Source organism: Aethalodelphis obliquidens, unplaced genomic scaffold, assembly GCF_003676395.1.
Source record: "Aethalodelphis obliquidens isolate GAN/ISIS:26980383/991018 unplaced genomic scaffold, ASM367639v1 scaffold19, whole genome shotgun sequence".
Lineage (NCBI taxonomy): Eukaryota > Metazoa > Chordata > Mammalia > Artiodactyla > Delphinidae > Aethalodelphis > Aethalodelphis obliquidens.
Window position 1 is genome coordinate 5,809,301 of NW_020837963.1, and position 14,449 is coordinate 5,823,749.

At 37.2% G+C, this 14,449-nt stretch overlaps 1 protein-coding gene across 1 annotated transcript in view; it reads right to left on the bottom strand.

The window, feature by feature from the left end:
* Positions 1–14,449, bottom strand: part of DYM (dymeclin) — a 370,766-nt gene that overhangs the window by 312,369 nt on the left and 43,948 nt on the right. Inside the window, exon 3 of the mRNA XM_027118470.1 lies at positions 3,621–3,673. Within this exon, the coding sequence (XP_026974271.1) occupies positions 3,621–3,673 (53 nt within the window). The remainder of the gene's footprint in view (positions 1–3,620; positions 3,674–14,449) is intronic.

Genomic DNA, 14,449 nt, shown 5'->3' on the forward strand with positions numbered 1-14,449 from the left:
AAACATCAATCTACGTATCCAAGAACATCAACAAACCCCAAGCAGAATAAAGAATAAATTTTAAAATTTTGTAAAGGCAAGGACAAAATCTTGACAGCAGTAACAAAAAAATGACTTATCAGAAGGCAACAGAATGATATAGTCAAAGGGATATGAGAAAATAAATGCCAACCAAGAATTCTGTATCCAGAAAAACTCTCCTTCAAAATGAAGGCAACAGCAGGGCAGGGGCACAACTTTACAGTGGAGAAAATGGACAAAAACAACCCTGGCCACATAATCAAGGTCAACATCATCAGTGAAACTCATGTTAATAGCATGTATTCCTGATATGATGTGTTGAGAACAGCATGTCACCTCTGTGATCTTCCACCTACAAACCCATAACCCCCACCTAGCCATGAGAATAACATCAAACGAACTGAGGGACATTCTAGAAATACTCTACCAGTATTCCTCAAAACTCTTAAAGTCATTAAAATTGAGGAAAATCTGAGACAAGAGGAGGTTAAGGAGACTTAATGACTAAACGTAATGTAGTATCCTGGAACAGAAAAAACTCCAAGAGGACATTTGGGAAAACTAGTGAAATCTGAATAAAGGGTCAAGTTTAGTTAATAGTAATGTACCACTGTTGATTCCTTACTGTAACAAATGTACCATATTAATGTAAGATGTTGACAACAGAGGAAACTGAAGAGGGTTATATGGTAACTCTCTACATAGCTTTGCAACTTTTCTATAAATCTAAACCTATTCTAAAATTAAAATTTTATTTTAAAAATCTCAATAGATGTGTTTACCAGAAAAAAGATTAGTAAACTAAAGACATTAATAAAAAAAATATCCTACAGAAGGTCAGAGAGAAAGTAAAAAAGAAAATAAAATACAAAAAAAAAAAAAAAAAAGAGAGAGAGAGCCTAACAAGCCTATGCAACACAATGAAAATGTTAACACAAATATAACAGAGACCCTAGAAGGAGAGGAGAGACAGAATAGGACAGTAACAATGTATAAATCGATAATGGCTGAGAATTTTCCAAAACAGATGAAAGATATCAACCCACAGATTTAACAAGCTCTACAAACCTCAAGCAGGGAGGGAGGGAGGAAGGAGAGAAAAAAGGAAGGAAGGAGAGAAGGAAGGAAAAATACTCCTCAGCATATTCTAAGATGTTGAAAACCAAAGGACAAAAAAGAAAAACTTAGGGCTTCCCTGGTGGCGCAGTGGTTGAGAATCTGCCTGCTAATGCAGGGGACACGGGTTCGAGTCCTGGTCTGGGAAGATCCCACATGCCGCGGAGCGGCTGGGCCCGTGAGCCACAACTACTGAGCCTGCGCATCTGGAGCCTGTGCTCCACAACAGGAGAGGCCGCGATAGTGAGAGGCCCACGCACCGCAATGAAGAGTGGCCCCCACTTGCCACAACTAGAGAAAGCCCTTGCACAGAAACGAAGACCCAACACAGCAAAAATAAATAAATAAATAAATAAACTCCTACCCCCAACATCTTCTTTAAAAAAAAAAGAAAAAATTAAAAGCATCCAGAAGAAAAAAATTCCATTGTTTTCAAAGGAACAACACAATTCCATTGTTTTCAAAGGAACAACAGCTTTTTTTTTTTGACAGTTTTAATCTTAACAAAAATGAGAGTAACCAGAAAAATAACAAAATGGTATATTTAAAGTATGGAAAGAAATTAATGCCAACCTAGAATTTTACACCCAGCAAATATATCCTCCACAAGCAAAGGAAAAATGAAAACATTTTCAGACCCAAAAAAGAAAAAAAAGAGAGAATAGCTACATACCCACATAGCCCTTAAAATTGATTTACATTTATATCTATTAACGTGGAAAGAAGTTCCTGAATACTGCTAAATGAAAACATAGAAATAATACCACTTACATAAAATTGTGCATATAAGTCAATATACACAGAATTACTGATAAAATTTTGGTCTTATCACAAAAGACTAGCAATGATTTCCTGCACTGTTTAATATGGGAAGACTTTAATTTTAACTATACCACTATATTGTTAGAATTTGGGGAATTAAATGTGTGTGTGTGTGTGTGTGTATATATATATATATATATATATATATATTTGCTATTCTCCAAAGTAGTTTTAAATATAGAATGACACACTTAGATACATAATATCAAGTGAAAAACACAGATTAAAATAATTGAGTATGTGTATTTAATATGCATGTAAATGTATATCCAAAGAATAAATAACAGAAGGCAAAATATTACCAATAGCTATGTCAGGGTTGTGGAATATGAGCAATTACTGCCTTTTTTACATTTTAGTATGCTTTCCACATTGTATTAATAAGTAACTATTACTCCCAATTTTAAAATGTTATTTAAAAAAAAAAAAAAATGTTATTTTTGTAAAACCCCAAGGTCACATTAAAAACCATCATCATAATAACTGCATTAATATCACTGTTACATAAAATTAATTTTCAGCAAACTGTCATATAGGTTTTTGATAGTCAGCTCTGTTTAGCGCAAAATCCTCAAATCTATGGTTATAACTGCAGACAAAATTCAAGGCAACTATTGTAATACCACCTCTATCATTACCAACATAATTTGTTTTTAAAAGCAAAAATATTTCATCAAAGACTGTTTTTGGCAGAGTAACTTATATGGGAGTTAGCCACATAGTTTACATGGAGCACATCCATAAGCTTGATTTAAAAACAAGCTCGTCATCACTTATTAAGCTCCTGTCCACCAGTCGTTTCACAGATACGTTATCTCTAATTTTCAAAGCAACAATGAAATGTAAGTATAACCATTCACATTTTTTAAAGCATACATTTCTTTCCAATTGCTACCAATTTGAAAGCAAAGTATTTGAGAAATGAGGTCCAAAAAAAGGTAACATTTGTTGACATAAATAATGAATAATGACGAGATGCTAGGCACTATACTGGATGTTTCGTATGTTATCTGACTTCTTCCCATGAGAATCCTGCAATTTAGATGAGGAAATTAAAGCTCAGCTAGTAATAACAGAGCTATAATTAAGACCATAAAATAATTCCAGAGCCCATGCACTTTACCATAATATCAAGTTGTTATTACTAATTTGAGAAGATTCCTAATATATTTTCCTATTAATGAGTGATAATTATTCTAGTTAACACAGCCAGCAACAGCATATTTAGTACGTGCAGTTGGCAAAGCAAAGGATGAATGATCCATATTCTCTAGGAACTATACATGCAACTACAAAACAAAGAATATTTTGGGTTTTTCTCAGTATTTCAAAATTTGTAAAAAGAATAAGCTCTACGGCTTAGTGGAGCCCATTACCACTACTGCAAATAAACCAAGCATGTGTCTCATTGCTGTTAACTGAATGAGAACCTCTAGAGGCATCAATAAGCACCAAGAATATAATTATTAGTACAATTATAATTATCATCATCAACAAAAATATATCACTTCATTAATTCAATTCACATTGTACCAGCAAAATCTGTAACAGAAATTTTGAAATAACTGTCTCCACACACATACATATATATACACATTACACACACACACACAAACACACACACACACATACACACACACACATTCATTTTTCCTCCTTACCTAAAGACCTGCAGACTGAAATGGTTGCCTCCTCCAAGAGCTTCAACTCGGTACTGGAAAATGAGAAAAAAGGTAATTAATAACTATAACATTAACTATGTACATACTAACCAGTTAAAGGAATACATAAAAAGAAAGACAATTTAGAAGGAAAATAAGGTGTACAGTGGTAAACAATAATATCAGCTAAATAAAGCTTCTATTCTCAATGTAATTAGAAAATTTACTATAATTCTCAACATGAGACTCCTAAAGAAAAGCACTTGGGGCGCCTTGCCTTTTAGGTATTGAGGCAGGGAGGAGAGGTGGGGCTGATGGGACTTAGAAAAATTCGAGAAAGGTTTCTCAAACACAGAGCACAAGGCAGGGGCCTCATGTGCCCATTTCCAAGGAAGTACTGATCACAGGATTATAGTTATTTAGAAAAATGCCATTATTTTTCTATAATACTTTCAAATAGTTCAACAACAACAAAAAAGAAACAAGGCAAGAAAAGAGAGAAAACACAGACATAAGCTTCAATAATTTATAAATATACAGAAAAACAGAAGCCAATGCAAATTGACACAGAGATAGTAGAGAAAGACATAAAACTCTTAGATTTAAAAACTGGGGAAGCTACAGGACAGTGGATCCAGCAGTAATTTCTTACATATGACACCAAAAACACAGGCATCAAAAGAAAACATAAATAAATTGGACTTAACCAAAATTAAAAACTTTTGCACATCAAGGGATACTACCAAGAGAGTGAAAAGTCAACCCAACAGAATGGGAGAAAATGTTTGCAAATCACATACCTGATAAGGCACTAATATCCAGGATATATTTTTTTAAAACTCTGATTCAACAGCAACAAAAAACCCCAAACAACCCAGTTTAAAAATCTGCAAAGGATTCAGATAGACATTTCTCCAAAGACATAAAAACGGCCAACAGGTATATGAAAAGATGTTCAACATCACTAGTCATTAGGGAAATGTGAATTAAAACCACAGTGAATACTACTTCACACCATTAGGATGGTATTATTAAAAAAAAAGAACGGGAGGGGACGGGAGAGGAGGGGAGGGAAGGGAAAAGGAAAAAAAGTGTTGGAGGGGATGTAGAGAAACTGGGACCCTCGTGCATTGCTGATGGGTGTGTAAAATGGAGCAAGTGCTATGAGAAACAGTATGGCAACTTCTCAAAATATCAAAAAGAGAATTATCATATGATCCAGCAATTCCACTTCTGGGTATACATATACCCAAAAGGACTGATATTTGTACACCCACATTCACGGCAGCATTACTCGCAATAGCCAAAAGGTGGAAGCAACCAGTGTCCATCAACAGATGAATGATGGCACAAAATGTGGTACATACATACAATGGAATATTACTCAGCCTTAAAAAGGAAAAGTTCTGACACACGCTACAACGTGGATGAACCTTGAAGACATTATGCTAAGTGAAATAAGCCAGTTGCAAAAAGACAAATACTGTATGAGTCCACGTCAAATCCATAGAGACAAAGTAGAATGGTGGTTGCTATTGGTGCGGTTGGGAACAGGGAGGTGGGGGGATGTGGCAGGGATAGCAAGTTAGTATTTGATGAGTATGGAGTTTCAGTTGGGGAAGATGAAAAAGTTCTGGAGATGGACGATGGAGATAGTTAAACAGCAATGTGAATGTAGGACTTCCCTGGTGGCGCAGTGCTTAAGAATTCACCTGCCAATGCAGGGGACACGGGTTCGAGCCCTGGTCCGGGAAGATCCCACATGCCGTGGAGCAACTAAGCCCGTGCCCCACAACTACTGAAGCCCGCACACCTAGAGCCTGTGCTCTGCAACAAGAGAAGCCACTGCAATGATAAGCCCGCGCACCGCAATGAAGAGTGGCCCCCGCTCGCCCCAACTAGAGAAAAGACCACGTGCAGCAGCGAAGACCCAACACAGCCAAAAATAAATTAATTAATTAATTAAAAAAAAAACAATGTGAATGTATTTACTTAATACTACAGAAGTAAACACTTAGAAATGGCTAAAATGATAAATCTTATGTTGTGTGCGTTTTGCCACAATTTAGAGAAAAAAGTGCATTCCAATTCCAATTCAACTAGTTACTAGCTATATAACCTAGGGATCGTTTAACCTTCTTTTAGTTTTCTCATACATAAAACAGAGATGATAAAAACAGTACCTGTTTCAAAAGGTGTGGTTATTAAGTTATGTAATATGTATAAGGCACTTAGAACAGTGCCTGGCACAAAGTAAAACCTCAATAAATGAGCTACTATTGATTCCAAAATGCAGTGCTTTTTTCCCAGTTAATAAATTAAAATAATGCTTTACATCTATGTAACCCTTTAAAAGTTTTTCAAAGCACTTTCAAATTTATTAGCACATGAGAACCTCTTCTAATGAGCAGGACAATTATAAACCCTATTTCAATAGATAAGCAAACTGAGGCTTCCAAGGAGTTTAAGTAACATTCCAGGAATCAGCGGAAGAACAAGAACCAGCTTTACAGCCTGGTGACTGGTTTAAAAATTTTGTTGTTTTCTGCCAACACACACGGCACATAGCAAATCCTCCAAATGGGCAACTCTTTCAAGGGCTAGTTTAAAAACCCCTACCTCCCAGGGTTCTCTGCTGTTGCTGCTGAAGCATACTTTTTTTAAAAAAAATCCATAAGCACCAATGCTTTTGACAAGAAAATTTTAGAGAAACTATGAAAGAAAATGGATTACTTTAGCTATTTCTAGAACTATGCTGTCCAATATGGTAACCACTAGCTTACATGTAGTGGCTGACCACCTGAAAAGTGGCCAGTCCCAACTGAGATGAACTGTAATACAAAATACATACCAGGTTTCAAAGATTTTTTTAAAAATAGAAAATACTTCATTATTAATCTTTATGTTCATGAAATTATAATATTTGGGATATACTGAGCTAAATAAAACATACTGTTAAAATTAATTTCACCTCTTTTATTTTACATTTTTAACATGGCTACTAGAAAACTTCAAATACATTCCAATCTAACCTTTTATTTCTATTAGAGCTACTCTAGAACTTGTCTCCCAGCAATTGAAGACAGTATCATGTATAAGAAGTACTGTACATACACTCAAAGCTAAAACTAAGTACTTCAGTGAATATGCCATTACCTTAAGAATCTCAAATTATATTCATATTCAAAAAGATAAATATCTTTCCAAAGTAATCTTTAAGTTTCTCCTAAGATTGAAAAATTTTTAGCCAAAAGTACCTAGAAATGCTTCTATAATCAACTGTTTGCATGTCCCTGGTCTTTATCCCTGTATTAGATATTTTTGGAGAGTCTGCCCACCTCATATGATCTGTCTACTGTCCTCCCCCTCCCTTTCTTCTACCTTCCCACCTACTCCTCAGGGGTGAGCAGAAGTAGACAGGGCTTGTTCAGCCTGACCCCCCACTCCCTGGCCATAGCTGATGGCTCAGAGATAGGCATCTAACAAAAGCTACGCCAGAGTCTTGGGGAATTTGGAATTGAGATGTAAAGACAGGTTCTCCGTATGGCTGGAACTGGCCTGCCATGCTGAGGGTTATAGGAAGCCATCCTCTATCCACTGAGCAGCAGAGATAAACAAAAAGGACAGTCAGGATTCCTGCTGGCCTTGTAATTCTTCGGACCAGTTCTTCCTGAAGCCTAGCTGTGTTTCTCATCTGGGATTCTATGAGACAGCCCTTTCTCTTCATCACATAAGCCCCTCTTTCTGACATATGCTAAATCAAATTGATTTTTGTTAATAACCAAGAGACTTCTATTATAATAAATCACTGTGGTCAGATTTAATAATATACATCAGTAGTTGGCAAGAAGTGAAAACTATGAATTACTCAGTTTATGGGTTACTCGGGCAAAAAATAAAAGTAAAGACGTATAAAATGCAAAAGACTGTAAAGAGTTTTATGAGGCTAATAACTAGACCACATGCATAAAGTCTGTTTCACTGGTGCTTCTACTTTGAGTCAATAACACTCTCTTAAAACCAGTTGGAACCAAGAGCTTCAATTATATACATGTGGCTACAATCTTCAAAAGCTTCGGAATTTGCTTGTTCAACAAACACTGCCTGGGTGCCCAGGACATGCTGGGCTCTGTGAAAGATGCTGCCTCTGCCTCCAGGCTACACAGAGGAATGAAGAATCAGACAGACTATTTGGTGCAGGGGAAGTACGCAGATCAAGCCCAGCCCTGTCCCAACCTACCCTCTTAGCACTCAAGGAAGGCATCCTGGAGGAAGTGACTGTCTGTCCTGAAGGAGGAAGAGAAGGCAGTTGGGCAGACAAAAAGGGACGGCTTTCCAGACACAAGGAATGCGTACGCAAAGGTATGGCAGTCACAGAGAGCCTGGAAGGTTCTGGGAAGCAGAGTTAATCAACACTGGAGAATGATCAATTACAAGCCTGGAAAAATATACCAGATGGCTGTGGTATGGAGTTCAGTTTCTCAACTCATTCTCAACAGAAAGGTATTGAGTGTTCCCCAAACAAAAACAAAAACCAGGTTCTGATTTCTTTTGAATACAATGTTAGCCTGAAAAAAAGAATTAATCCCAACATGTATTAGTGAGGTTGGTTTGGACACCATTTCCTCTAGAAAACCACCTCTGATCACCAAAGACCAGGTAAGAAGCCTGCTTTCTGTCCCAACAGCACCCAATCATGAAACTGAGCACCCGGTAGCAAGACTGCCAATTTATGTCTGTGGCCCCCCTAGACTGTGTGCTCCTTGCTCATCACAGCATTCTCAGCCTGGTACAAATCAGGCACTTAATAAAAATGCACTGAATCAGTGAAAGCCTTTGTCAGACACTTCATTACCAGAGGACAAAATTCCTTCCCCGGCCCTCAAGAAACACTTCACACTCCCCAGATTTCAAGGCAACATCTGCCCCCAAGTTTAAATTTTTATTAAAATATTTTTAAAGACACTTATTTGTTTCTAAATGTAAAATAATATAACTTTTTGAAGCAGGCTGGTTTCTTTGTCACTCAAGGATGAAGAGACAGGAAAAGCTGGGAACTATCCCACCTCTGCTAGAAGCTCTGGCTTGTGGTTAGCCAGCCAGCACCTACCATTCTGTAATTAGGCCCCTCAAGCCTGCGTCCCCTACACATGGCCGTGATCTGAAACAGCACCACAGCTACCACACTTCCTCAACAATCACCACTGCCGATCAGAAGCATCTTGAGTATCCAGATTATAACCTCCGTGAGAACAGAGAAAATGTCTCATTCATCCGTGCCTTCCCCCACCACGCCTGGTACAGTGGCTCAGTCAAAAGAAGAACACATGGCAATTACCTATTAAATGAAGGATTCATAAAGCTCTGTTTGTTGCAGTGTTATTTCTACAAAGGAAATCAGCCAAGCACACCCCTGCCAAAAGCAACACACTGTTATAATAGAATTCCTTTCCTCCCATCCCTCCATCCTCCAATTTTCTAAACTTTTCGGAACATTTTAAGAATAATCTTTCCCATGTGCTTGATGTAGAGCTAAAATGAGGTGGTAAGCAACCGGGGTGGTTGGTAACTGTGGCCGCGTGTTTATAGGCATTTTTGCACAGTACTGTTTAGTTAAACAAATGAACTCAGATGTTCTGGTAGCAGGCAACTTACAAATCATCATTTGCAGTAAATAAAAGTAAAATTGAAATGCAAAATATGCCAATGTTTCCAAGACAATTACAATTAGAAAACAAATGCTGTTTCTGAAGGCAGATTTGGGGCACTGGAGGCATACAAAAGGGGGGCAAAAAGGCAGCAAATATTCATACCAATACAGATTAAGTAAATTAATATCACACAGAGGTCTTCAAACTTCCTGTATACATAAACTCCACAATCAGGTCAATATGGAAAATGTCATTAATGAGAGATTAGGGATAAATACTTAAAACAACTCATCTCTTAATCAAACATTTGCTAAAGGAACTAAACTCTAGATAAACAATCATATTGCTCCAATGGCCCGGTGTGACTCTGTCTGAAGCAATCCTTATATGTGACAGCAGACCAGGCTCCTCCTCCTCAGAGCTGCTATCATTCCAGCAACAACATAAACAGATGGATTCACAGAACAGGAATCTCAGTTTTGCGGGTGACACCCCGATGGACAATGAGACCTATGGGACTGGAGAGCCATGCCCAAGAAGCTCTCACACACACACTGGAAAATTTGAAACTGGTCTAAGGGATTTTTCCAGTTTTAAGAACCTTCATTGGGCTTCCCTGAAGATAATTCGCCAAGGAAGTGGTTATCAAGGTTTTCACAACTATAGGGAAGTTCTTAAACATTATGTCGCCATTTCTGGGCTATATCCTAAGTCTATTCCCTTCCTTATTTAGATTTCATGAAAAGACTCTCCCTCGGGAGAGAACATCAACGTCAACCTCTCACTCTCCACATGCTCCAGTGACAGTTTCCACAACAAAATTCCCCAATGAATACCAATAACACAGCTGGATTACTTCTAAGTTATGTCTCAAATAATCAATGTCATCTCTGCCACCTCTGCTGAGTGTGCCAACATACATCATGACAAGGTTAAGTAACTGGGACGTGTAGGTAGCAGAGAAGACTTGCAAGGTAAAATAGAGCAAAAGAGAGAAGAATCTTAATGCCATCTAAAGGAATTTGGATTTTATCCTACATAAAATAGGAAGCCAATAAGCATAGAATCAAAAATATACACTAACTGGACATCCCTGGTGGCACAGTGGATAAGAATCCACCTGCCAATGCAGAGGACACGGGTTTGATCCCTGGTCCGGGAAGATCCCACATGCCACGGAGCAACTAAGCCCATGCACCACAACTACTGAGCCCAACTGCTGCAACTACTGAAGCCCACACGCCTAGAGCCTGTGCTCTGCAACAAGAGAAGCCACCGCAATGAGAAGCCTGCACACTACAACGAAGAGTAGCCCCCACTCACCGAACTAGAGAAAGTCCGCACACAGCAACGAAGACCCAATGCAGCCAAAATTAAATTTTAAAAAAAATCAAAAATATACACTAACTGGACTTCCCTGGTGATGCAATGGATAAGACTCCACGCTCCCAGTGCAGAGGGCCCGGGTCTGATCCCTGGTTAGGAAACTAGAACCCACATGCATGCTGCAACTAAGGAGCCCTGGAGCCACAACTAAGGAGACAGCCTGCTGCAACAAAGGAGCCCACGTGCTGCAACTAAGGAGCCCGCCTGCCGCAACTAAGAACCAATGCAACCAAATGAATAAATAAATATTTAAAAAAAAAACAACCCAGCTGGAATATTATAATATATATAGACACACTAACAGAACTCTTCACAGAGCAGCGAGGTGCCCCAGGTGTACAATGGTTAAATGTCTTCAATCATCTTCAAATTTTTAGCAAAAAACAAAAGGACAATGTGAAGAGCAACAACAATAATGCCTCTAGTAGTACATATAATAAAGCCTAACCAGATACAACCACCACAATAGTTAACCACTGCTGCCAACTGTTGGGCCAGCAAACTTGGATAAACTACTATTACTAAAGCAGAACACAGTCAACTACATAATCTTTAAAAATTCTAGTTTAGGGACTTCCCTGGCAGTCCAGTGGTTAAGACTCTGCCCTCCCAATTTAGGGAGCACAGGTGTGATCCCTGGTCAGGGAACTAAGATGCCACATGGTGCATGGTGTGGTCAAAAAAGAAAAAAAAAAATTCTAGTTTAATTCCACTAAAATAATATACCAAATTGGAACACTAGTAAGAAACAGTAACAGAAATAATATAGATGATTCTGTTCCCACTAGATTCACAGACTGGTCACTTTCAATTCTTATACTCCAAGTGTACTACCCTCTCGATTTAACCATTACCATCAATTAACAAACTCATTCCTGCGTACTGCTCGCGTGGATTTCCAACCATTCCCGTTACTGAAGACAACATATGCTCCCATACAATGGAAAGATTCCAAAGCCACATATTTAAGTTCCAGCTTCCTCATTCCTATTGGTATGACTAGCCAAGATACTTAATTTGAGCGGCTCAGTTTCCTCATATGTAAATGGTGTAAGGATGCCACCATCTGATAGGATAGTTGTAAGGACTACGTAGCAACATGTGGAAAGTGCTCAACACTCTGCTCAATACATGTGAGCTCCCTAACCCCTCAACAACAAAATGAAATGAATCTACAAGTGTTAAACTGTCAAACTTTGCATATATTTATTCCTTAATACATCTTATAAGTAATTTGCCAGTCTTCACCTTTCTTCCCTCCATGGGGCAGAGGGGAAGTATAAGGCATAATTTAGTAATTTTTGAAGTAGTTTTACATTTTGAAATAGTATCAAAACAGCTGTGTCAAACAACTGTAGATGATCTGCTTTGATTTTATTTCCATTAATATGTTACTACAGTAGAAGTATAACACTAGTGGATTACAAAGGAAATCAATATTCCTTATTCACCTAGCAAAACTTCTCAGTATTAAGTAACGTTTAATAACTGGCAGAAAAGAAACTTATATCTAAGTAATTTTTCTTTTTTAAAAAAGAAAATAGGGTGGGAGGGAGGGAGACGCAACGGGGAGGACATATGGGAACATATGTTTATGTATGACTGATTCACTTTGTTATAAAGCAGAAACTAACACACCATTGTAAAGCAATTATACCCCAATAAAGATGTTAAAAAAAAAAAAAAAAAAAAAAAAAAAAAAAAAAAAAAAAAAAAAAAAGAAAATAATTTGTATTTATTATTGTAAAAATGAACCATACTAAAAACCACCAGGAGGAAACACTACACACCAATCAGAACTGTTAAAATAAAAAACAGTGACATCAAATGCTGGCAAGGATGCAGAGAAACTGGTTATCACATACATTACTGGTGAGAATGTAAAGTGATACAGCCACTCTGGAAAACAGTTTGGGCAGTTTTGTATAAAACTAAGCATTAACCATATAACCCAGTCATTGAACTCGTGAGCATTTATCTCAAAGAAATAAAAACTTATATTCACACAAAAACCTGTACACAAATGTTCATAGCAGCTTTATTCATAACAGGCCAAAACTGGAAACAATCCAAATGTCCTTCAATAAGTCTTTAAACAGAAACAAACTATAGTATACACACAACACGGAATACTACTCAACAAAAAAAAAGGAACGAACTATGATACACAGAACAACCTGAATAGATCTCAAAGACACTATGCTGAATGAAAGAGCCAATCTCAAAACGTTACATATTGTATAATTCCACTTACACAACCTTCTTGAAATAAAAAAATTATAGAGATGGAAAACTGATTACTGGCTGCCAGGGTTTAGAGATGCGGAAGATAGAAAGAATGGGTGCGGCTATGAAGGGAAAGCACAAGGGAGCCTTGCTGGTATGAAACAGTTATGCATCTTGATTGTGGTGGTGGTTACACATGTGATAAAACTGTACAGAGCTATACATGTACACACAAATGAGTGCATGTATAACTAATTGCTGAAATCTCAATAACTTTTGTGCGTCAATTTCCTGGTTTTGGTACTGAACTAGAGTTACGCAAGATGTTACCATTGGGGAAAACAGGGAAGGATGCAAAGAACCTCCCCTGTACTACTCTGTGTGTGTGTGTGTGTGTGTGTGTGTGTGTGTGCGCGTGTGTGTGCAACGTCCTGTGAATCTATAATTATTTCAAAATAACAAGTTAAAAAAAGAAACATAAAAATAAAGGTATAAAAACTTACACAGAAGAATTATATAAATACACACATTTTTAAAATTAATATTATATAACACAATTTTGCTTCAACGAGATTATGCTATATGAACGATTTTATAACTGGCTTTAACTACTTAATATGCTGTGGATTTTTCCATATCTATAAACACATAATCATTATTAATGACTATATATTGTTCCAGTGTGCAGATGCACCATTTTTATTTGTTCATTCATCTGGACACTTAGGATTGTTAGCAATTTTCTGTTATAAACATTGCTATCAATGTCTTCATACATACATCTCTGAACTTGTCCAATCATCTCCTTAACATAAACTCTAGAAGTGGAATTGCTAGGTCAGTGACACTTCTGTTCTGATGAATACTGCAAATTACATTCCAGAAAGATTTAACCAATTACCATTCCCACCAAAATGTATAAACCAAAATGCATAACTGTGGCTTAACCCATACATATTCCTAAATCTGCAAAATTACAAACCCAGATCTTTTGACACCAAATCCAATGATCTTTATATTCAGATAAGCATGTGTTGACAGTAAGCAAGCATAAGAACCTTCATGACAAATACAGATTTTTTTTCCCTTTAAAACTGCCTATAGAGAGGAATTCATAAAGGATGTGACATCTAACTGGCAAAGTATCATGTCACTGTAAATTTAAAACAAATTCTATTCAACACCACCTAAATTCTTTCACTGTACCAGGCAGACAATTTTTGTATCAACTAACATGGATGGTGGGGCATATCAAGAAACCACTGTACAGTTTACAACTTCTTTGCATTTAAACTCTGTGTTACAATCCTCTTACACGACAAACAACTCTGGCCTTAACTTGAAGAATGGTATAGTGAAGAGGATACAGAAATGTTCAATTGTGATAGAAAAAGAAAAAAATTAGCAAATATGAAGTAAAAAACTGTGGATATTTTTCATTATAAAAAGAGATGATCAACTATATCACCCATTTATGCAGAAAATGTGTCCAGATGTCATGAGCCATGATTCATGAGGTGACAGAAGAGAAGAAAAACAACCCTGGCCTTGATGGTTAGATCTGCT